The sequence below is a fragment of the Homalodisca vitripennis genome, chromosome 1 (assembly GCF_021130785.1).
Source record: "Homalodisca vitripennis isolate AUS2020 chromosome 1, UT_GWSS_2.1, whole genome shotgun sequence".
NCBI lineage: Eukaryota > Metazoa > Arthropoda > Insecta > Hemiptera > Cicadellidae > Homalodisca > Homalodisca vitripennis.
In genome coordinates, this window is record NC_060207.1 from 29,486,035 (window position 1) to 29,511,766 (window position 25,732).

Below are 25,732 nucleotides of genomic sequence, written 5' to 3' on the forward strand. Positions count from 1 at the left end.
TCAGGTGAAAAATCATTGTGAAGTCCTAATTGAAAACTCTATCTCAATTCTTTGCTATAATTTTTGTTTTGACAATGGAAGGATTGTGCAGGAAACACAATTTTCTGGACGTTTACCATTGTTCAGTGACACAAAAGTGTGTTTCTATATAGTGTTATTAATTTTTTGTACTACCAAAAGACAGGTCATATAATATGATCCCTGTATCTCTGACCACAAATTTCATGTTATTGAAAATACCAAAAACAAAAAACAATCAATTACAAACTAACATTTTAAAGATATTTCAATTTAAAAAAACACTAAACATTTCATACCTTTTTAGAAAAAGATTCTATTCACAATATGGATCTTGAAATCTCTTAAGAATAATTGAACAGTTAGTTTGATGCAAAGTTCTATGATTTACTTTGAAGAAGCTTTCTTTTCAGTACTAACCAGGGTGTACAGCAGAACTTGTTCATCATCCTGGATTACTTCTAATATTTCAAAACACTTTTTTGTACGATACCCCACACAACCTGAACTGTCCTGTATTAGCAGCCTGTTACAAGCAGTATTGTATAATCCTTAGGAGAGTAATTCAGGCTGTGAATGACAGACATATCTTGGGTGGAAATAATAAGACCAAGACTATTGTGCGCAGGAAGATGTGCACTAATAAAAAAATCTGAACTGGCGAAACTAAAAGATATGTATTTTAAGCAGTTAGCCGAGGCAGGTTCGGAATGAGATGCTGTGGGCGTGACACTGGCAGAGGGATGAATGTGAGATTGTGTGTAACAAAAGTTAGGACTTATTATCTTGTTATAATAACTACTTTAGTTTTATGTTCATATTAAAAGTACAATTTTATTTAATATGTTTTCAAGAATTACAGAAGTAGTTAATTTATTAATTTGTTAAATTTTAATTTTTACGTGTTGAAATATTATATTAATTTCTCCATGTTGTTTAATTGTAATCATTTCTTTAATTTTTATTCTTAAGATAATACTTAATTCATTTTTTTAAATTTTACGTTGTTGTAGGTTAAGTGTAAGAAAGGGCCATGGGGCCCTAAATTTGTCTGTATAAATAAAGAATTTTTCATTTCATTTAATCAAAAATAAAAATATTGCACATGGGTCAAGGGCAAATCTCAAAACCAGTTGACATGTGTAATGTTTTCAATAATTTTGTTGTAAATGTTACAAAAAATCTACCATTAGATATACCAGTTGATCTTTAACTGTTACAAAAAACCGAAAAAGAAAATATCATTTAATTACAACAACCACCAAACCATTACTGTGGAAGTGCAAAAAACTACAGCATCTTTGAATTACACTAATTTCACAAGTTGGGATGGTGTAGTATGAAAGGAAGCAAGGAGTAGTATACATGACTAGCTCTAATATAAACCGGATGTCATCTTGGATAATCAACAATCAGATAGAGATGTGCCAAGCGGTTACCTACGTGAAAACAGCTGAACTAGTTCCATGGAGTCCACGGAAAAAGCTCCTGAACCAATTACAGCTGTAGCCAGAGGTGTATCTAGGATGACCAAATGCGGAGGTTACCAATAAAAGTTTTAGACTTTCAGCTTGACAAATCACTAAGACTTCCTCCTAAAAATTTGTTGGGACTATTATTAGACAGGAGTGTTAACTGTAAGGAGCATGTATCAGCGGTTACAGCAAAACTGAGTTCTGCATGTTTTGCAATGAAAGTTCTTGTCTTTTCTGTTACAGTTCTTCAGTAAAGTTCTTAAGTCCGATTACATTAAAAGCTGTATATTATGCTTATGTATATTTGCGTCTTATATACTCGTATGGCGTGATCCTTTGAAGTAAATTGATAGACCCAGATAAAGTTCATAAACAAATAGTCGGCTGGGCCCTAAACAGTCTAGTCCTCAATTTATTCAAAACAGAATTCTTACCCTCCTGTCTATGTACATACTTGAAATTCTTTTTTATTACAAGGTTAATCCAGAACATTTAGTTTAAACAAAGTAAAATATTGGTACTGGATGAGACATGAAATACTTCATTATTCAGTCCTCCGGCTTGGTTTTTAAAAACGAGGGGCTCTTTATGGGTCATTAAGACTGTATAATAGAGTTCCCAAAAATTGAACACTTTTGGACATTTAAACAATTCAGATAGCATCACCTCCTAGACCAGACATACTAATTACTCTGATGAATAATTTTTTAACTTAGCCTATGTAAGCACTTATTTAAAAAAAATAGTTTTAATTTATATTTATGTTACATTATGTAATTGCAAATATTGTCTTTAATTTTTATTAGTTTTAGTTATTTTAGAATTAGTAAATTTTAACTCATGAAATGCTATTAAATGGATTCAACAAGTCATATGTTTACTATGCTAATCATCATGTGTAAATCTATATGACTGATTCCCTAGGAGGGTTCACTTCTGGCTGATTTATACCTTCCAGTTGAGCTCACTCTGGTCACAGTAAAAATGAATGTGTCACTTAAATCTTATAGATCTCTAGGAGGAGCACATCACTAATCGCAAATGTCGAGATTCTAGAGTGCAAGGGCAAGAGTAATTCGATAGGTCTAGTCTACTGCGGGAGATGACTGTTGGAGTCTGAGATTAACGTCTACCATTTTTCCTCATGGATCTTGACAGGAAGCAGCTCCTACTCCCAATCTTAGCCATCCAGAATGTCTTGTCACTTCGGAAGCAGTGCAAAGGTTTTTTAGGACTAAGTGCAATTCTAAGCTTCTTATCATAAGAGAGAAAAAAAACGTGACACTGAATAAAAACAATACATTACCAAGTAGTGGAGAAACCACCACATTTGTTGTATTGATGTATGTAATAATTCAATCTCCTTATAGCTGTATTAGGCAGAGCATTGTATTGCATTGTGTGTTATATATATATAACTCAAAATAATAAGTGCCAGTATGGAATATCTAGCCAGTATTCATTGTGAATTGTGCAAAGTTTGTTGTTTAAACTTTATCACTAAAAGTGTGGTGTGTTGATTCTTTAGTTATTTTTATGAAAGAATAAATGCTGTGGGTGAAGAAAGGAATGCTTCTCACTCAGAAAGACTTTACTGAGAAACGAAGAAAGTTCGGCTTTCTCTTGTCAGTGATGAGTCTTCAGGTAGAGATGATGAGAAAGTCATAAGAAACAATGATTCACAGACTTTAGACTTTCCAAACAATTTCTTGAAGTTTCTAAGTCTTTTACACAAGATTGTTGCAGAAAACGTAAGACTATTGGAAATTCTCTCGTAGGTACCAAAACTGTCGAACAATATTCAAAAAACCAAATGAATAAGTTCTACTAAAAAGTTTTATTTTGTGGTATGAGAGTGAAGGAGAAGCGTTCTTTGGAACAAGATTGTTACTGGTAATGAGACATGGGTAGCACTAAGTGAATGTAGAGATGAAGCAGCAGTTAATGGCATGCTAGCACCTATCTAAGCTAGCTAGCAAGATTTATGCCGTTAACACTCATAAACGGCTTTCTCTTTAACCTTCCAATATTTGAAGGCTGTCATAAGGTGGACACTGGAATCTGTATTCTAAATTTACCTAATGAGATCCCAGTAACTATTTAGAGCTACTCAGTTCCCACAATTCTAAAAGTTAAACATCAACTTCTTTATGGTTGCAGCATTCCAAATGTTTGTTTTTTGTGGAGTGATCACCATCTATTTCCCTGGCTCACTGTGCACTGCTAAAATTTGAGCTTATCTCCTTTTAGTATTGTGGGAACGAAGTAATAAACCTTTAAACCTTTACGAAGTGTAATCTTTAGAACTTCTTGGATCCCAACAGGTCAGTTAGTACAAAGATTCAAGCATCTACTTTACGGCAACTTCAGATATTGGAAGCTCAAGGAGGAAGGCGTATAGGAGTATTGACAACATAACTTGTTTACCTTTCCCACCAAAGACAGGGAAGTATAGCCACCATCTTAGGCTTTTATGCAAGTACTGGTTCTACAGAATGGATTCCTTCAATAATTGGTAAGCCAGCAAAAACTTTACAAACTTTGTAATCAAGGAATGAAATGGTGACAGTGTATTGAGGTTCTAAGGACATCTTGCTTGTTTATTTCATTGAGTGTGTTACAACCAACATGTCTGGTCAGCCACAAATCAAAGTTACTGTCCTGTCAAGGGAGCTGTTTGCCAGAGCCAAGTCAATAAACACAGAAAATAGCTGGAAAGAATATAAAACTTACCTTAAACATCATAAGAAAATAGTCCTTTATGCAAAAAGAGAACCCCTAGTAAATAAAATACAATCCTCTAAAAATATTTCAAGAACAACCTGGAATATCATTAATTCAGAGACTAAATCATTCGCTTCTGTAAAAAACATTAATCTAATTGTTAATGGACAAGATATTACTGAGCCAATGGATGTTGCAATAGCATTTAACAGGCACTTTACAAGTGTACCTCATATTATCTCAAACCAACTTGACTTGCTGAATTCAAGGCATTACGATCCACAAAATTTTTTGCCAAATCCATTTGTTAATGGTTCATTTTATCTCTATCCTGTTTGTGAAAAAGAGATAATTGAAGTTATAAGTAAATTTAAATCAAGTAAGTCACCAGGCCTGGATGGAATACCTCCAAGGATATTGAAGGAACACATCCACATCCTGTCAAAACCTCTTTGCTCTTTGGTGAATAGCTCCCTGATTCACGGAGTCTTCCCTGAATGTCTCAAGGTAGCCAGAGTAACTCCAATATTTAAAAACAATAATTCAAATCTTGCAGAAAATTACAGACCTATTTCAGTTCTTTCAGTTTTTTCAAAATTATTAGAAACTATTGTAAAATTACGGCTTGAAAATTTTTTAAAATCATTCTCAATAATAAATAAAAATCAATTTGGTTTTCAATCTAATTTGTCAACTTCAGATGCTATCATAAGTTTAGCTGATTATGTGCTAACTGCCTTGGACCAGGGACAGTCGACCTGTGGCCTGTTCTGTGACCTCCAGAAGGCTTTTGATTGTGTAGACCATGAAATTTTGTTAAATAAATTGGAGTATTATGGCATCAGAGGAGTTGCTCTCAATTGGTTTAGTAGCTTTCTGAGGGATCGCAGCCAGGTAGTAGAGATAGTTCAAAACAGTGCTGGTTCTGTCCATAAATATCTATCTCCTGCCCGCTATTTGGAGGCAGGCGTACCCCAAGGGTCAGTTTTAGGTCCAATATTATTTTTAATTTTTATAAACGACTTACCCAAGCAGTTCAATTTATGTGACAAATTAATTCTCTTTGCTGATGACACCACTAGTTTGATTAAATCTGACAATAAAACTGAACTATCTCAAAAATTATATGATAACATTAGTTTGATTTTTAACTGGCTTAAAGCTAACAAACTATCCTTAAATATTTCCAAAACATCCATACTTAATTTTCACTTTATTAGAAACTTTAGAGAACAACTTGAAACAACTTTTTACCAAAGTAAACTTACTTCTACAAAAAATTGTAAATTTCTTGGTGTTACTTTAGATGACAATCTTAGATGGGAAAATCACATCAGTCAAATGGGAAACTAAATTCAGCATGTTATGCTATTCGTAAAATTAGAGACTTGACTGACTTAAGAACAGCAAAAACTATTTATTTTGGCTATTTCGAATCTGTGTTGAGATATGGAATTGTTTCCTGGGGAAGTTCACCATTTATTGAACAGGTTTTCAAAACTCAAAAGAGAGCAATCCGAATTCTAGGAAATTTGAAATATAATCAATCATGTAGAGGACATTTTTTTTAATCTTCAAATTTTAACAGTAAGAAGTATTTACATAATGGAAGTTTTTACTGAAACATATAAAAGAATGCAGTCCAATCCCTTTATCTCCCATCATAACTACACAACACGTAATAGTTATTCTCTACCTGTTCCTATACACAGAACAACCCATTTTAAAACATCTTTCTCTTACAATAGTCAGCATTTTTTTAACAAATCACCTTTAGCATGGAGAGAGATTCCTACATTAAAGGCTTTCAAAAAAACTATTAAAGAATACATGCTTCAAACTGAAATTTATACTTTTGACGATTTTCGTCCGAATTCACCAGAAAATAATTAAGATGTGAAATATCATACCACCTAGTATTAGCTATATGTTACTTGTGTTGTAGTTAGTATTTTTTTTTAATTGTTATTTAGTATTTAGTGTTATTATTTCTTGACGAGCCTTATAACATTGTAATGTTCTATTGGGCTAATAAATCATTTCATTTCATTTCACTTATCAGTGAAACTTTTAAGAGCCTGATAAGAGCAAGTCTGGTGTTGTGTTCGGCATGACAATGCACGACCACGCACAGTTCGATGCACAAAAAAAAAAAATAAAATGCCTTAATTCAAATGGGTTGTACAGCCTGGACTTGGCCCTTAGTGATTTATATTTATTCACTACCAGCACTTTGGTGATGGTGAAGAGCTTTGAAATGCTGTCACAGAAGTCATGAAAGGTTGGCTGCACTTCCAGACCAAAGATTTTTATACAGAAGATATTTTGAAAATGGTGACATTGTATAACACATCACCAAATGTTTATTTTTCAATAAGAAGAGCTCCTTCTTCAATGTATGACACATGCTTAAATTTGTATGAAAACTATTTTTAAAACACCTGACCTGGCTCAGGCCGACTTTTTTCTTTTCCCAAAGCTTAAGAGACCCCTGAAAGGACTAAGATTCCAATCAGTTGATTAACTTAAAGAAAAAACAGTAGAGCTGCTAAACACCATTACAGAAGAAGAGAAACGTGTGTAGCTTCCCAAGGAGAGTACTTTGAAAGAGACAAATTCGAATAACTTGTTTGTTGTAAGAATAAAAAATTCAGTTCTGGAACTTTTTGATCACCCCTTGTACGTATAGCTTTTCCTAACTGTAAAAATTGCTGACGATCTTTTTGAAGGGTAAATGATTGTGTCTTGTTTCAGGGAACGTATTTTGGTGAACCGTGGCTGGATTGTAACTAAAACCATTAACCCAGAGAAGAGGCCTTGGAGCAAGACTGAGGGAGAACAGACCATCACTGGAGTGGTGCGCAACCCCGAGCCTGTTGGTATGGTAGCACCAGCAACAAGCCCCAAGTATAAAATTTGGCACTTTAGGTAAATACCCATAGAGTATTTGATTCTCCAAATTATTGATTATTGCCTTGTGTGGATTTGTGTCAGGTCTGTTTTGTACAAGAAAATGTATCAGTTGCAACAAAGTTAAAGAGAAACTCTGATTAAATCTTTATCTCAAAAGTTTCTACAAGGAAATTTTTGTTGACTTTTTGGAAAAGAGCTGAAGTGATTGATCTTATATATGTACAAATTGCTGATACTCATTAAAAGTATGATTTTTAAATAAGAAGAAATTCTTGTATTGTCATCTTCCTTGATACAAAAGGTTTGTACTCTGTTCAGATCACTACAGTAATTTTAAAAATTTAAGTTTGTTACACAGAGTGTCTGCAGTTTTTGAAGAGAAAAAGCGAAAGTAGTATAAAAAAGCACAGAAAGAGTGAATGAACATGTTTTCTTCTAACACCATTCAAAAATGTCAGATTGTTCTAGAAAACTAAGGGAACAGAACAGAATATGTAATATATTTTAATGATGACGTACCACTTTGTTTTACAGGAAAAACAATATCCATCCATAGCAACATCATTTATTAAATGAATCATTTGTGTTCAATTGTTTAATACTTAAACCAACTTGGCCTCATTACTAATGAAACAAAATCCTTGTATATAGATTTAAGTGTTCGCTCAAACTCACATGACAACTGCTGTAATTTCTGATAACTTAATAACCAAAAGTTATAATGTAAACTATCTTGAATTTATTCAAACAGAGGTTTGACATGTAATCGGGTTTGAGTTTATTCAACGGTTTCTTAAAATATTCATGCCTTCAAAATATTTTTTTTTTTAAGTTATTGTTCTAAAATTCCTAACCAAAATCACCCATTATACATTGATTTTCCACCACATGAGTATGGGAAAATTGTTTCAGTTAGTTATTCCAAAGATTGATTATCATAGGACATACCAATTAGTGCTCTTAAAAAATGTATTGGAGTATTTAATAAATTTCTTTATAGAGAATTGTGTTGAAATTCTTTCAGGGAGCTCAACCTCCTGAATGTACCCAGTTAGTGTATACTGGAGACCATTATTGTCTTACAGTTCAAATGTATGCTATAACATGGCAATAACATTCATAGATACAACACAAGAGGTTTAGTGGACACCACCTATATTAGATACTTTGATACTTTCTTTATTTATCCTGCCATGGTTTAGACCAATGGTCCACTCCACCACCATGACAAGCAACACATATTCATATGTAATACAATGTTTGAGCAGTAGCCTGATTTTACAAATTACATTTTTTTATATCTATTTTTATATCTTATTCTATTTTATTATGTGTTATAAAACTCTTTTTCTACAAATACAAATACAAATATTCCTTTATTTTCAAATACATTAAGTATTGAAATGGCGTCAAATAAAATCATCACAAACAGTTGTTACAATTTCAAAAATAAGCTTTTCAAATGGCAATGTTCATTGTCTTCTTTCAATAAACTCGTTAAGTGAGTAAAAAGGATTGTTAATTAGCCAGTCAATAAGAGTAGTCTTCAGTCTTCTCCCGGTGAGGCATCTCAATTCTTCAGGTAGAAGGTTGTGCAGCTTCATGCCCATGTAGGAGGGTTTCTTTTCATATAGGGAGAGATGGTGAAACTGGTAGTTTGGTAACGAGTACCGTGTCTAGTATTGTTTAGTCATGTAGGTGTCTATTCTGCGTCAGGGGTTGTCCAACAGCATACAAGATGACTTCTTTTATGTAGAGGTTTTACTATTGGCATAATCTTCAGGGTTTTGAAGGCTTCTCTACAACTTTCTCTGTAGCCTAGCTCAGCTAAGGTTCTTACGGCCCTCTTTTGTAGAATCAAAACTTTCTGAAGATTACTTGCAGAAGTTCCTCCCCATATCATTAGGCCATACCTGAAGTGAGTTTCAAACAAGGAATGGTAGGCAATTTTTCGCAGTAGATATGTCGCTTATAGATTTTTGTACGTTTGATCATATAAAGGGAGGAATTTAATTTGGAGAGAAGATTGTCTACATGCTGTGACCAGGTAAATCCCTCATCAACAATGACTCCTAAATATTTAGCTTGGGTGTTTCTTTCCACGTCGGGTATTGTTGGTACTTCATCACATCTTCTCCCAAATGCGACTTGACTAGTTTTTGTCTGGATTTACCACCAAGTCATTTGAGTGGCAGTACTGATAAGCCATGTTCAAGGCTGTGAATGATCTGATATCTAGATTGTCTTTTTGTCCACTCAAGAGCAAGGGTGGTATCATCAGCGTACATTGAAACTGTACAAAATTTGTCCAGGTGTTCGGGTATGTCATTTGTAAACAGTATAAATAATACTGGTCCCAAAACAGACCCCTGGGGCACTCCTCGATTTATAGGTAAAGGTCTTGATCTAGTTATTGCTGTGATTCCACTTGTTGCTTGTTTTATTTCTACTATTTGTTTTCGGTCTTTAAGATAGCTTTTTAAAACCACATCTTGGCTGTGCTCTTAATTCCTAATTTGTCTAATTTGTGTAATATGAGATCATGGCTCAAGCAGTCAAATGCTTTACTCAGGTCTAGGAAGAAACTAGTAACATGTTTTCCTTCCTCAAGGTTGTCATTATGTAGTCAGCAAAAATCTGGTCAGGGCGGTCATGGTTGATTTTCCCTTGATGAAACCATGTTGTCTCTCAGTTAATAAATAAAAACTTCTCACAGTGGTCCAAAAGCCTTCTCAGGACAACTTTTTCTAAGATTTTAGAGAAAGTTGGCAATATTGATATTGGCCTGTAATTGCCAACTTCGGTTTTACTCCCCTTTTTATGTTTTGGGTAAACTTTTGCAAGTTTTAGGGGCTGATGGAAATTGACCTTGACTCAATGATTTGTTAATAATACTTGTGAGGGGGATTGTTAGTGATTCCTTACTATGTTTAAGTATTTTTTGTGGAGATATTGTCGGTGGCTGCAGAGTTTTTTTGTTTGAGATTTTTTATAATATTTTAGTATTTCTATTTGGCTTGCGTGTTGGTAGTTATGTAAGTCATGGCCGGTGTCCGAGGTTGTGTGTGGTCTATGGATGGTTTAGGATTGTTTTTTCAGCGTTCTCTCAGCGATGCTGGTAAAGAAGTGATTCATATGCTTTGCAATTTTATAGGGGTTATCTTCTACATGTCCATCAATTTCAAGCTTGAGTGTTTGTTGTATTACATTTTTTGTCTGTCTTTCATCGTTTATTATCTTCCACAAGGCTTTAGATTTATTTCTGCTCTATTTATGAAAACTGGCTGATGCCTCTTGTCTTAATTTTCTCAGCCTCAAGTCATATTCTTTCTTAGCCTTTGCTAGATTGCGTTTATCTTCTTCATTATTTGTTTTCTCATATACTAGAAGTTTCTGAAGGAAGTTTTCTTTTAGCAAGTTTACCTGATGGTCTACAAAATGTTTATTTGTCACCTTCTTTTTCCTCTAATTTTCTTTAATGGACATGCTTGATTGAGAGCCATGGTAACTATTGACATAAATTTAGTATATGCTTCTTCTGCAGTGTAAGCATTGTGCACTTCATCCCAATTTTTCTTGTAGCAGTAAAGCATTTAACATACTAAGGTTATTCTGGGAATAGTTTCGGCTCATTCCACTGTAATAGGTGTTTTCCTGATAAGTCCTTATTTGTGACGTACAAAGTTGTGCAGTATGGTCAGATAGGCCGCTGTGAAATACCTTACTTTCTACGTCTTCAAGTGGTAGATTTGTACAAACACAGTCAATTGAAGACCTTGTATTCGATGTAATCCTAGTAGGAGGTAGATTCAATCTATAAATGTTGTGACTGGCCAAAACATTATTAAGTTGTTTGTTTTCGTTGTCAGTCTTTAAGCAGTCAACATTGATGTCACCTAATAAACAGAATGGGGTGATTTTCTGCTTTTGTTTTTTCCAACATTTCTGATATTAGACTCAGTGCTTGATGAAGGTTACCAGAAGGAGGTCTATAAATTCCAGTAATGTATAATGGTTTCTTGTTCAATGTTAGCTTAATCATTGCTGTTTCGCAGATTAATTCTTGACAGTATGCTGAAACAGGGATTGTCTCTGTCAGGTGGAATATGTTTTCGTCAACATATATTGCTGCTCCTCCTTTAGTATGGTTACTTCTACTAAAAGTAGGTGGCAAGTGTGTAGCCAGAAATTTTGATATTTTTTTAAAATGTCTTCTTTTAAGTCCATGTTCTGTGAGTATTAAGATCCTAGGCTGTACTTCTTCAAGAAGGTGGACTAATCTGTTAGTTTTATTCTTCAAGTCCTTGGATATTCTGATGTAGAACAGTGATTTTTTTAGGTTAACTTGTTTGCAGGGTGATGGGGATTTACAAAGATCCTGGTTTTGTATTTTTGTTTGAATTTGTGAATTGCCTTTGGATGTTTGCCTAAAAAAATGTTTTTTCTGGAATGAACTCTATAAAAAAGTACTTTGTCTAGGTGGTGAATAGTCATTTGGAAAATGTACCTGCGCTTCAACAACTATCTTATTGCTATTTAGTACTGGAGTGTCTGGTGTTTTCAGTTTTTTGTGACGGGGTTTGTCTGGCTCCCCCACTCTTCTGTTCATGATGGTCAGGTATCGGGCCGGATACCCTGTGTCACAAGAGTCCTGGTCAGTTTTTTGTGACGGGGTTTGTCTGGCTCCCCCACTCTTTTGTGCATGCTGGTCAGGTATCGGGCTGGAACCCTGTGTCGCAAGAGAGCTGATCAGTTTTTGTGACGGGGTTTGTCTGGCTCCCCCACTACAACTATATTCTTATTTAAATCATATATATATATATATATATATATATATAATTTTATCACTTAAATATACCCTACTTACAGTTAAGTTCTATATTTTACTATTTGCTTTATATGTTTATTCAATACAAACATAATTTCTTTTTTTTTCCTTTTTTTTTGTATGGTCTCAATTCTAAATTCCTATACGTATAGGAAAAATTAATCTTACACAAGAAAGAATAATTTACACAGTATTGATGTACTATGAACTTATAATTCATATCTTTCTAAAAGTCTCATTTTGTATTTTTTTAACAAAGCTGCATTGCTTTCCCTATCACTTTCCCGCAGTTCTCTTTCTAGTACATTCAATAATCTAATAGATGTCACTAAGAAGGACTTACTGTAGATAACAGTTCTATGAATCGGAATTTGTAAAGTTATTCCTGAAAAACGAGTATTTCTAACATGTACATCAGTCATTCTTTTGTATCTTTCAAACAAATACACTGGTTGTTCATTTTTAAGTACTTTAACTGCCAATTTCATTATATTCAATTCCATCCGCTCCTTAATTTTCAATAAACCAAGGTCTTTATAATATGGTGTTACATGTTGATCCCACCTTAAATTATAGATATATCTTATGCACGCATTTTGCGCTTTCTGTAACTTATCAGTTAACTCATTATTTATGTCACAATAAGCTATATTTGCATAATCAAAAATAGGTAATACTAGTGTTGCTACTAGAAGCTTCTTAATATAAATTGGAGGATTAAAGCTCAATTTTCTAAATTTATACAAACACTGGAATACCCTCCGAACAATATAATTTACTTGTATACGCCATGATAAATCATTAGACATTCTTAAACCTAAATTGACAATTGAGCTCTCTAAATTTAAATGTACATTGTTTATCATCAAAGGTGTCAAACTGTTAACATCAATGTGAGGTAGCAACCTTGAGGATCCAAACAATACCGGCTTACACTTTATTATATTAAGCTGTAATCCATGATCTTTACACCATGTATGTAATGTACCCAAATCCGCATTCATACAGTTAACAGCATCATTTACACATTGAATATTAGGCCTACTGTTTAAATATAACTGAATATCATCTGCATACATCATATATTTACAAAATATAACAGAACTACCAATCTTATTAATGTATAAAGAAAAAAGCAAAGCAGAAAGTGTGGATCCCTGTGGAACACCTACATAGTTATTCTTCCAATCTGAAAAATTTCCATTATTTGTTTTGATCCGCTGAAGTCTATTGGTCAAGTAATCTCGAAACCAATCAACCACAGCGGAACTAAAATTGTAAGATTCCAGAACAGACAATAATAAATTATGATTCACAGAGTCAAAGGCACGACTAAAATCAAGAAGCATTAATAATGTTATCTCTCTGTTATCAATAGCATGTCTGATATCGTCTGTTATTTTAACCAGTGCGGTTTAGATGAGAGTTAAGTTTTACAATAGACAATAGACAATAGACAATAGACAATATTCTTTATTTGTTTGTTTCTTTAAGAAATACAATTGCGTCAATAGTAGATAATAACAAAAACTTAGATTAATATTTCTTGCTTTACAAATATTGATGTGGTATTTATAGAAGATCGAAGAACTCCTTCAATGAATATACAGGTCGTTCCATCAGCCAGTCCTCGAAAATGTCTTTTCAGTTCGTTCCCTTTCATGTTCTTGAGATTTGGTGGTAGTGCATTAATGATTTTGCGTCCAATGTAAGAAGGTTTTTTGCTGAATTGCGATGTGTGGTGTACAGGGAGAATGTAGTCCCGTTGCTCGTCTGGTGTGGTATGAGTGAGCATTTTCATTTCTAGGAAGGTCCATCTGGCTGGTGTAGATGACGACTGCATGGATGTATAGTGCTATGACAGTAAGAAGCTGCAGGGATTTGAAAGCTTCTCTGCAGCTTTCCCTAGGGCTGAGGCTATAGAGTGCCCTTACAGCTTTTTTCTGGAGTATCAGGATTTTGTTGAGATTGGGTTTCAGATGTTCCTCCCCATGAAATTAAGCCATATCTGAGGTGGGACTCCACTACAAGCATAGTATGCTGTCTTTGCCGTCTCCAAACCTCCTATCCACTTCATTTCGCTTTACCACATAAGTGCCAGATGAAAGTTTTTTGGTCAGATCGCGTATGTGATCTGTCCAGGAGAGGTCAGCATTAATTGTTAGGCCAAGCAGTTTTGCCTTTTTTTTCAACTAAAATATTAGGTATTTTTGGAATCTGCTCTTGTCTTCTGCTAAAATTTATCTGGGTGGTTTTGGATTGATTTATGACCAGATCGTTTTGAAGGCAGTATTGGAGTGATTTTTCTGTTGCTGATGAAATATCCAAAATTAGATTTTGTGCTGTGTTATTTGTAAACAAAAGAGTTGTGTCGTCTGCGTACATAATGGTTTCTACAGAATTGTCATTGATAAAACTTGAAAAATCGTTTGTAAAAAGTATGAACAAAAAGGGGGCCTAAAACTGAGCCTTGAGGCACTCCTCTACTTACTGTGAGTTGTCTTGATCTATACACGCATTTTACTCCCATTTACATTTTGTTGAATCTCAACTATTTGCTTGCGTCCTTTCAGATAGCTAGTCACCCAATCTTTCGCCAAGCCTTCAAAAACCTAGGGCTGAAATCTTTTTCAAGATAAGATCATGATCTAGACAATCGAAAGCCTTACTGTAGTCTAATAGGAACAGCTGATACGTGTTTGTGGTCTTCTAATTTATCTATGACATATTCAATTAGATTAGTGACAGCTGTGGTGGTGGATCGTCCTTTGAGATAGCCATGTTTGGTTCTTTGTTATTAGATTATATCTGTCCAGATGTTGTAACATTTCTTGAGAGTGCTACCTTTTCTATTATTTTTGAGAAAGTTGGTATTAGTGAAATGGGACGGTAATTTTCAGGTTTAGTGATGGATCCTTTTTTGTGCTTTGGGTATATTTTTGATATTTTTAAGGGGGATGGAAATTGGCCTGAGGAAAACGATTGATTTATTATGGAAACCCAGTGGTGGTGCTAGTTGTTTGGCACAGTGTTTTACTAATTTTGAAAGGAATTTCATCAATTCCACACATGATAATTTAGTTTTCAGGGAAGCTATCACTCCCAAGACTTTCTTTAACAGTTGTTGGTGTTAAAATTAGTGATTGACAATTTCTTTGTGGAAGCAAAATCGGATGAGTTTATGGCTGTGTATTTTAGATGTTCTCTATTTTCGCCTAATGTGGAATCTGCTATTTGGGAAAAGTATTGGTTGAAATGTTCGGGCTATTTCGGCGGGGTTGTCTATTATGTTTCCTTCTATCTCCATCTTCAGTGTTGAATTTTTCTTTCTGTTGCTTACTTTGCTTTTCTGAGTTTTATTATGTCCCAAACGGCTTTAGACTTATTGTCAGAGTTAGTGATTGTAGTTAGCAGCCATATGTTGTTTGAGACTCCTAAGCTTGAGATCGTAGGCTTTCTTTTTTGCTGCCATGGATGTTCTATCATGTTCATTTCTGGTGAGCTGATATCTTTGTAAGGTAATTTAGAAAATCTTCTTTTAGTATTTTTTGGACTCTTGGTCATACTGAACTTTTAGTCTGCCCCTCGGCTTTGCTCTTACTTTTTTGCTAGGGCATATATGGTCCAATATTTGTCTGACAGTTGTCTGAAATGTTCTGTATGCCTCTTCAACATCAGGGGCATCGTGTACCAGTTCCCACTTTTTCCATTTCGAAATTCCTGTTTTAAGCTATTAAGGTTTTTTTATTGAGAAAATTCTTTTTTGTGTAGCTTCTTTTTTTGGGGAAGACTTCTCCTTCCACTGCAATAGAACAGATTTGGCCAGTGTGATCCGACATTCCACCTTGATCACTGAAAAAATCGACTGCATCTTCAGGTATATTGGTACAGATGCAGTCTATTGATGTTGTAGAATGATTAGTAATTCTTGTCGCTGGAAGGGGAAGCCGCCTGACTCCAAAAACCAGCAGTTCATCTTCGAAAATAGTATTATTCGTGTTAACAGTTAGCCTGTCTACACACTGTCTATTATTGTCTACAAACTGACAACAGTGAAGGTATTAAAATTCCCAAATGATTTAAAATAGCTCTAAAATGGCACTTAATTAATGGGACATTATACTTTGTGGGCCTTAATTGTGAACTGACTTGAAGAACATGATTTATTATGTTTTTTCTCTGTTGTAATTTAATTTATTTTTAATATTATAATTTTAAGTTTAGTTAAGTCTTAACTGTCAATCATTTTATCACATTATTCATAAAACGGTCATACATCAATCTTCACTCCAGCACAGTAACTGAGAATAACCTATAAAGGAATTGACAGGGGAAAATTACAGGACAATTGGTGGCAAAGCTTTAATTATATGTTTTCTGTCGCTAGGAGCCAGCAACTTACTGCAATAATTATTTTGAATGTGTTCCTGTCAATAGTACGTAAGAACACCACCACAGAACGTAAACAGCCGTAATATTGACTATTAGAACATATCCGTTATGGATGATTGAAACCGTCATTACTCTTTTGGGATCAAACAGCTATAACATTCAGCACTATTAGTACCACTTTCAGCTATTCCTCAAGAGGTTAAAAATATATTATCATTGTAACTCTCCTCAAAGTAAATATATCAATTTATCTAAATATGTGAGAAAAGCCACATTATTCTAATTTGTACTTATACCAATTTCGCTTAAGATTCTCTTGGCTCAGTAAGAGGTATTTGAAGAATTTAATGATGGTTTAATGAATTGTAACAGAGATATAGCAGACATGGCGGAGAAGAGGAACTGCCTACCCATTTACATAGATGCCACAGTAGACCACTCTATACCTGGCAAGCTTTGGGGTGGACAGACGAGATATCATTTGAGAAATGAGCATCTCTCTTACATTATTACGTGGTATGTTTTCTATGAAATACAGTATATAACCTTTAAATACCATTCACTTAATGAATTGGTATTTTTATGTATATCTTATTTATTTGTTTTTAAGCCACAAATTCTTTCTGTTTAGCTTTTTGGTTTCAGATCATAAAAACCAACTGTTCAAACAATTTCACACCTTGTACAGGGTTTTGACACCAAATAAAGTACTCTCTTGACCTCTCCAAAGTATATTATTGTGTAAATCACGATGTACTGCTGAGTATACTGAGGCTGAATTACTGAGGTATGCAAGAGATAATATTTCAGCAGTACCATTTTTATTTCAGCAATAATTCAGTGTGTGCAGGTTCACATATGGTTCTAAGTAGCATTGGAATACACAAAGAGTCCTACAGAGATCTTTATTAGGTCCTGTTTTCTTCTTTTTGCATGAGCAAAATTTATCTATCTTGAACGGAAAAATCATTCATCTATATATATAAAAATGAAACTGTTCGTGTGTAACAGCATCACTCACAAACGGCTGGACGGATTCGCCTAATTTTTTTTTTTAATTTGTTCGTCTTGATCTGTAGAAGGTTATAGGATACTTTTTATCCCTTTCCCGATTCAGGATTCCGCCCCACTGGTTACAGAAATACCCGTAAGAAATGCATTGCAGCAAACATATGTTATTAAGTGAAAGAGTCTTTTCAAATTTTTAATCAGCTGTTCTTTGTAAACATATATAATGCGACAAAAAATATATTTATATATAAATTTCTTTACACTTATAGTTTTAAAGCATAGAGTAAGCTTAAGAGAAACGACAAATTTTGTTTAAACTGTTTCTGCAATCATAATATATAAAAATGAATGTTTGTGTGTTTGTCCTTTATAGACTCAGAAACTATTGGACCGATCACTATGAAAATTTGTATTTTTCTATGTAGAAGGTTTATACGCAATGCCCATTGATGTAACTAACCACCAGGCTGTACTGCAAGATATAAAAGTTATCAAAGCGCCTGCACATTATAAACTGCAATTACAACACAGTAGTTACGTATATTAAAATATCCAAACACTATTTGAAGGCAAAGAAATAAACGGGCAAAGCTTAAGAGACGCGTGCGAAGCCGCGGGAAACAGCTAGTTCTCTATATTTTCAATCTGAGTTTTTGACTTGGATATTCAAACCATTGATTTTTACTTCTGCATTCAAAATTTTCTGTTCCAAGTTAAAGAAAATAGAGCAACAATAAGACTTATGGGTTACAGTATAGAATATATTTTTATATATGAAATCTTAGCACAGATCAATGATGAATGATGGGATGGGTAAATTTGGAATTGTTGACATATTCAATTTCAAGTGGTAAAGTTAGTTTTACTGGGTTAAAAGGACCAAAATTTAATGTTTATTGATGTGGAGCCAATGACAGGTGGAACTTTTATGTCTATATGTCATCATTGATAAATGCATCTATCTTGAATAGAAAAATTATTCTCTATGTTTTCAATCTGAATCTATGACTGACTCAATCATGATAGCTGTTTTTTATGCCAAAATGTGCAGAATGTATTACCTTTAATAAAAAAAAAAGTCTTAACCCTTTCACAAAATCTAAAAATATTTACTACATAAATATATATATATATATAAAATAAAAAAATAATTCAAGTTAGGTTTTTTAATGCAATACAGCTATTTTTAATAAGCCAATTATTTTTATTGTGTTCTGTATATTGTATTGTATTATAATAATAAATAAAATTATATTAAAAATAATAAATGGCTTCTAAACATGCCCTACACTACTTAACTCAGATCCAGCACAATACCATTAATTTTGACGTCTATTATAATCATATTTAACACTTTTACCGTATCATGAAATTACAATCACTTACAGTATCATCCGGTCTCACAGACCTGAGGGAGGTTTTTTGCTGTTTTTGGGCTATTCTTGTTTTTTAGTTCAGATTTAAACACAAAATATATTTACAATTATTCCCTGTTGATAACAAAACTACAATTAATATTTTTAAAATTTTTATAATTGCAAAAAATTATAAAACGTAATAATTTGGGGAATTTAGGATGGAAAATAATATTCTAGTATACTGGTATAGTATAAAGCTGTATTTACAAGTATCAGAAATACACATACATTTTTACCAAAGCAATTAAAACTTAAAAAAGGCATAAGTACATACAAAAAAAGTATCCACAGATTTTAGATATTCTGAACACATGAAATGCACAACTTTCTGCTGCACTCCAAACATATGGGTTGTCCGCATTTGATACATTTGTAATTGGTTTTTTTTTCCCTTAGCAGCTAGGCACTTGGAACGTGTCTTCCGTTTTTCCAGTTTGTCACTAGGAACACATTCATTAGGATTTGCAGCTTCTGTTTCTCCAACTTACTCCATGATGACGCGTCTAATGTCTCTTGGCAAATTTTGAATTTCTAGGCGTCTTGTCATGTGAGGCTTTATAAGTTTTAAGGTCAGACGTTTTATGAATTCAAATCTTGTAATCAGTACCGCATTTCCCTATAGGCCCACTAGGCCCAGGCCTAGGGCGCAAAATTTTAGGGGGCACATAAATTTTAAAGTACACAAAAAAAAAAGTTGCGGCGGCGGGTGGTGTTGGCGCTCGGCGGGGCGGGTGGCCAAGGTCAACTAGGTCCGGGGTGCGACGTTGACTCATTCATTGGTTCATTGCTTTTATTTATTCAAAACACTCCTATATATATATATATATATATATATATATATATATATATATATATATATATATATATATATACTATTGTAATTATCTTTCATCAAAATTACGTAATTAAGAAATTTACTGGATTTCTACGTCAGTGTAATCAGAGTCCTCTGGGGGGGGCGCTCTTTGGTCTGTAGGCCTAGGGGCGCCGAATTTGTAAATGCGGCCCTGCTTGTAATGAGTGGATTGTTACCTAAGGCTCTTGCTATTGCAGTAGGCCCGGGTAATGGTCCCCTCAAAATGTTATGTTGAGGTGTTCTGCGCTGCTTGGGTGGCTCCTTTCTGCACCATACACTACCATCTTTCCCCCAAAAAAGTCACCTTCAGATTCCTGAACCAAATAATTTTCGACACTATAGTGGATGTCATCTTCATCTTCCAGTTGGGGTTCATCAACAGCAAAACTATCATAACTTTATAGTTTGGATCTTCATCTGAATCGTCAACAGGTTCATCGTCACTATCATCCCCTTCAACGTTATGTAGGAGTTGTAAAAGTCACTCGTTAAATCTTCCATCGTTCACTCTTAAAATTTCCGAGTCACTCATGATTATAACAAGTTATAATAAAACATAAAAACTAATATATACAAACACGTAATAACTATTCACACTTTAACTGTATCACCCGGTATGACAGACCGGTAGAATAGTTACAGTAACTGTATCGTCCGGTACAGTAGACCGTAGCGCTCACAAAATAACTGGACTGATTCAAGGTCAAACGCCCTAGACAAACTAAAACCAATCAAAAACGGCTCAGGAGAGCCCGGTTGACAGCTACTGAGCGTGGAGGGGGCAACCGAACACCAGTAGTGCCAATTTCAGAAACATGAAATTCCCCTCCGGTCTCACAGACCGGTGATACGGTAAAAGTGTTAATATAAAAAAAGATGAAACAGCATTTGTCTAAATGTTATAAAAGGTGAATTTGATTACCATTCACTTTTCAGTGATATTTTCATCACAATGGTAGTGATAAACTAAAAAAACCCAAAACAGCCATATGCAGACTGCTGGTCCAGAGCACAATTGTGATATCATTGGTAGGCCTTCAACACTATTCTACTTTACCATAGAAATATATTACATTAAAACCAAATGTATTATCTTTTAAAAATACTACTATACTGTTTGTGACCACTATTAATATCTCTTTCTGATTTCAGGTTCAGTCTGAGTGCAGCTACAAGTTATATGTGGTACATTCGGTATGCTAAGAGGAAATAAACTGATTGTGATTATTATAGAGTATTAAATAATTTTAAGTTGTTATACTGTATGTGTGATTATTGTGCAGACCTAATTTACTTAACCTTATAAATGGCAACTGACATAATTTGTCGGTTGAATATCATTCTTGTAGTGGCAACATTGTTGATACAGTACATTATTCTGTTTGAGATTGGATGTTCAGCACAGTTTCAACCCTATATGAACAGTATAATATTTCAAAGATGACATTATAAGCTTTTATTTTCATACAAAACACGTTCATGATCTGTATTGTTTTAGCTACGAAATACAATAAAAATTGCCAACATTTTGTATTTGCACATTTTGCCACCATTGCCAAACAAAAAGAAAATTGTTGAAGTTTGGAAATTCCATTGAGATTTTGTCAAAGAACCTCGTAGTTGGCACCATTGTTAACATCTAACTTTGTAGACAAAGTGGTTAATTGACCTTTTACATAGGACCAAGGAAAAGTGGCGTTTTCATCTTGTAGAAAACGCCAGACCTACTTGCAAGATTAGGATTGTCATAGAAATACTTCTTGCACAATATTACAACAGGCAATGAAATAAAACAGGAACAATATAACAATGCTTCATTTTGTCAGTAGCACACTTTTATGCAATTGCTATGAATGAAATATGTGGTCAAAAACCATGAAGGGGTTAAGTAATAATGTAGACACAGAAGACAAAATTTTACTGGCTTTCCTATCTTTATAAGTGCATGTTTTAAACATGTGTGCATGGAGTTGACACACAACTTGGTTTATTCTTGACTTACGTGTTATGCTAAAGATGTGTTAGAAAAAGCATAACAGTCAACACAGGCCAAAGCACTAACAGGCAAGAAACAAACCCACATCAGCAGCAACCAACCACAGACCACGATTTTTTAGACAAAATCCAGCACAGCAAGGAAAGAGACAAGACCAAAGTGAAACACAAACCACGAACACTCTGGAACTCCAGCTTCAAAAAAATAAAACACCTCCTAAACATCACAAGGTCATACGGCCACACCAAAACATTGTAATGGTCCACCAAAATATAGACGGAATCAAAAATAAAATAGAACGACTGACACACTTCCTTCACTCCCACAACCCCGACATTCTCATACTGACAGAACATGGACTAAACAGTGCAAACCTAGAAAACATCAGGATACCAGAATATGAACTCATTGGAGGGTTCACAAGGACACAACATAAGAAAGGCGGTGTGGCAATATTCAACAACAAGAACTTAAAAAGCAAGGTCAGCATAGTATCCATCTCAGAATCAACAACTGAAATGATATGTGAATCCATAACACTGAAGATAAATCTCAAAAACTGCTTTCTATACCTAGTCGGAGTCTACAGACCTCCACATTCTAACCTTGAGAACGCTATTGATACACTCTCAACAGAACTAGACAAAATCCCGAATCCAAATAACCTGATAGTCATAATGGGTGACATAAATGTTGATAACCTGGCAGATAGTCAAGAAAGCCAAAGCCTAATGGAAGCTCTAGAGGGATTCAATATTAAGAGATTAAAACTAACTCCTACTAGAATCACCCACCACAGCCAGACCTCTATTGATGCCATCTGCACGAACATAAGTGAGGATCAAGTATCCCATAGTGTGATCACCACAGGGCTTTCAGACCACACTGCTCAACTGTGTCATGTAACCGTAAACATTGACAATCATACTCCAATAAAGTCTAAACAAAGGGTTATAGATATGCACAAAATGGAGGAAATACGAACAATCTTAGCAACCCAAAACTGGGCAGATGTAATATCTAAAGAAAATACAGAGGCTGCCTTCACTGCTCTGGATAGTGTCTTGCGGTTTACTCTGGACGCGGTATGCCCACATAAAACCGTACAAATAAAGAAAACACAAATAAAGAGAGTATGGGATACTGAATGTGAAGAACTTAAAAGATCATATTTAGAGGCATTAAAACAGATGTTAGAGAAATCCTCACTGGTAATATACAAGACAAAAATAACAGCTCTCAGAAAGAAAAACTATGACCTCAAACCGAAAGATCTTAGTTTTCGAGCATCTGAAGTCAAAGTTATACCAGAAGTACAAATGGAGACAAGTGTTAAGTTCCTGGGACTGACAATTGATGAGAAGATGACCTGGACACCACATATAGATTCTCTCTGCAAAAAACTTAACACCAGCATGTTTATGATCAAACAAATAAAATCCCTTAGCAACACAAACACTGCTAGAACTGCCTACTTCTCTTTTTTTGAAAGCCAGCTGAGATATGGCATTGCATTGTGGGGTGCCACATCAGCAACAAATCTAAAAAGAATTCTGATCATCCAGAAGAAAGCAGTCAGAGTCCTGGCAGACCTACAACACATGGAAAGTTGTAGAAATGCTTTCATTAATCTAAAAATTATGACAGTTGTTTCCATGTACATATTAGAAGTCGTGTTACATGTCGATGGAGAATACCTGCCAAGAAATAGAGACATTCACAGTCACAATACCAGAAATGGCGCACTGTACAACCTCCCAGCACACCACATGAAGCTGTATGAATCTAAACCATCGTACATCGGCAGGAAATTCTTCAATAGGCTACCACAAGAACTGCAACACAAGAGAAGCTCCTCACTGAAAGCAGCGTTGAAGAAATGGCTATTAGACAGACCTTTCTATTCTCTCGAGGAATTCCTACAAGGAACATTCCAGAACTGACCCAGCCACCTCAGAATAAAAGGCCATTGTAATTGTTTAAATGTTGACACCATTTGTAATCTTGATGATTATAAATAAAGATAATTCTGATTCTGATTCTGATTCTGATCTGAGGAAAAAGCACAATGTAGACCTTATAGAGCAAGCAGAGAACAAATCAAAAGCCTTATGGAAAGTAATAAATTCAGAGAGGAAGAAAAAGAGTGAGACTTCAGTTTTAGGAAACCTGAATATAGAAGGAGGCGTGCACAGCTCACCCGAGAGAATAGCAAACTACTTAACAGTTTTTTTGTGACAATTGCAGATAGAACATTAAAACAGAACGAAAGGGAAGAACATGGCACAATAGAAGACCCTGTTGAAAATATATTGGCTCAAAACCTCCAGCTTTACAAGGCAACTGAAGAAGAGATAAGAAAAACTATATAATAACTATAATCAAAGAAACCCAAAACTTCGGCTGGAGAAGACGAGATCTCATCTAAATTAATTAAATACTGTAAGAATGAACTAGCAGCCCCTCTAACAAAGCTAATAAATAAATATCTTGACGAAGGAGTCTTTCCTAGCACTTTAAAAACGTCTAAAATATATTCAAAATACAAAAGTGGAAAAACCACTGAAGCAACCAGCTACCGCCCAATCTCCCTAATACCAAACTTCTCAAAAATTCTTGAAAGAGTAGTTCTCAACAGACTCACAGAGAATCTTCATCAGCATAACCTTTTTACCTCTAAACAGCACGGCTTCATCAAGAACAGGTCAACAACAACAGCCATTACGCAATTCATAGAAGGCCTCATAGAGAAGCTAGAACAAGGCTACATTGCCTCAACAATCTTGCTGGACTTCAGCAAAGCATTTGATTGCCTGGACCACAAACTGACAATAAAGAAACTAAGGGTTCTCGGTATTTCTGGAAATGAAGCACAATGGTTTCAAAGCTATATAAGTGACAGGAAACAGTTAGTAGAGATCACCTATGAAGACAATCAGATGAAAACAAAAGATGAAGTCTTACAAAAGATGAAATCGCAAGTATTACCAATAACTAGAGGAGTACCACAAGGATCAGTGCTTGGCCCTGTCCTGTACATTCTTCTAGCAAACGATTTTCCAAAATACCTAGAAAACTTTTGCGAGTTGGTCATGTTTGCGGATGACACAGCGTTGATTGTTGCTGACAAAAATAAAGAAAAATTGGAAATAAATTCCAATGTGGCTTATAACATGGCAAAGCAATACTGCTACCAAAATGACCTTGTCTTAAATGAAAGCAAAACCTGCCAACTCATCTTCACAACCCCAAACAGCCATCAGGCGCTCCCAGACATCACAACTGTCAGTACAAATAAATAGTTAGGCATAATTTTAGACAATACCCTAACATGGACACCTCACATAAACCAGTTATGCAATAAATTGAACTCCAGTCTCTTTGTCATTAAAAGAATGAAACAGATCAGCGACCATAAAACAGCACTAACTGCCTACTACTCACTCTTTGAGTCCCAGCTTCGATACGGACTGGTAGCCTGGGGAGGTACAAGTGACACAAATCTGCGACGAGTACTGATCATACAAAAAAGAGCAATAAGAACTCTGAATGGGCTGGGCCCCAGAGACTCTTGCAGAGAGGCTTTTAAGGAGCTCAAAGTACTGACAGTGGCCTCACTCTACATCCTTGAAACCGTGCTCTTTACAGTAAAATCGGGTCAAACTAGAATGGAAGAACAGCATTCTTACAACACCAGGTACAGACACAACTTTCTGCTTGACGCTCACCACCTTAGTCTATACGAGAGGAAGCCTTCCTATAAAGGAGCAACCTTCTACAATCGCCTGCCTGAGAAAAAACTGAAAACCGCACTGACAGACTGGCTACAGGACCGATCCATCTACACAGTACGAGAGTTCCTGAACTGGAGAACCCATTGACAAAACAAGAAACTATAGCAACTTTTATGATGTTATATCATAATCTTGAAATTTAACACTTTTTTACCTATGTACAGTAAAATTTTTGTATGTATGTAAATGTAAACCTGTGTTTTTTCTTACAATGCAATGTTTTTGACGCAATACTATACTCTATGTATATGTAAATAAAGATTGATTGAGTTATCTACCTGAGGAAGAGATTGCAGATCTCGAAACT

General features: G+C 34.8%; 1 protein-coding gene and 1 long non-coding RNA gene across 3 annotated transcripts in view; one reads left to right on the forward strand and one right to left on the reverse strand.

The window, feature by feature from the left end:
* Positions 1–20,893, forward strand: part of LOC124359046 (surfeit locus protein 1) — a 36,371-nt gene extending 15,478 nt beyond the window's left edge. The window contains exons 5-7 of one of the 2 annotated variants that reach the window (XM_046811445.1): positions 6,972–7,145; positions 16,723–16,866; positions 20,788–20,893. In XM_046811445.1, the coding sequence (XP_046667401.1) occupies positions 6,972–7,145; positions 16,723–16,866; positions 20,788–20,848 (379 nt within the window). In that variant the 3' untranslated portion in view covers positions 20,849–20,893. Of the gene's footprint in view, positions 1–6,971; positions 7,146–16,722; positions 16,867–16,995; positions 17,015–20,787 lie in introns of those variants that run through there. The other variant, XM_046811452.1, reaches the window with a different exon arrangement.
* Positions 13,446–25,603, reverse strand: LOC124359055. The gene is made up of 3 exons (XR_006922101.1): positions 25,588–25,603; positions 24,023–24,028; positions 13,446–13,598 (listed from the first exon to the last, which is right to left on the reverse strand). It is a non-coding gene; the product is annotated as an uncharacterized LOC124359055 (long non-coding RNA).
* Positions 25,604–25,732: the final 129 nt, after the last annotated feature.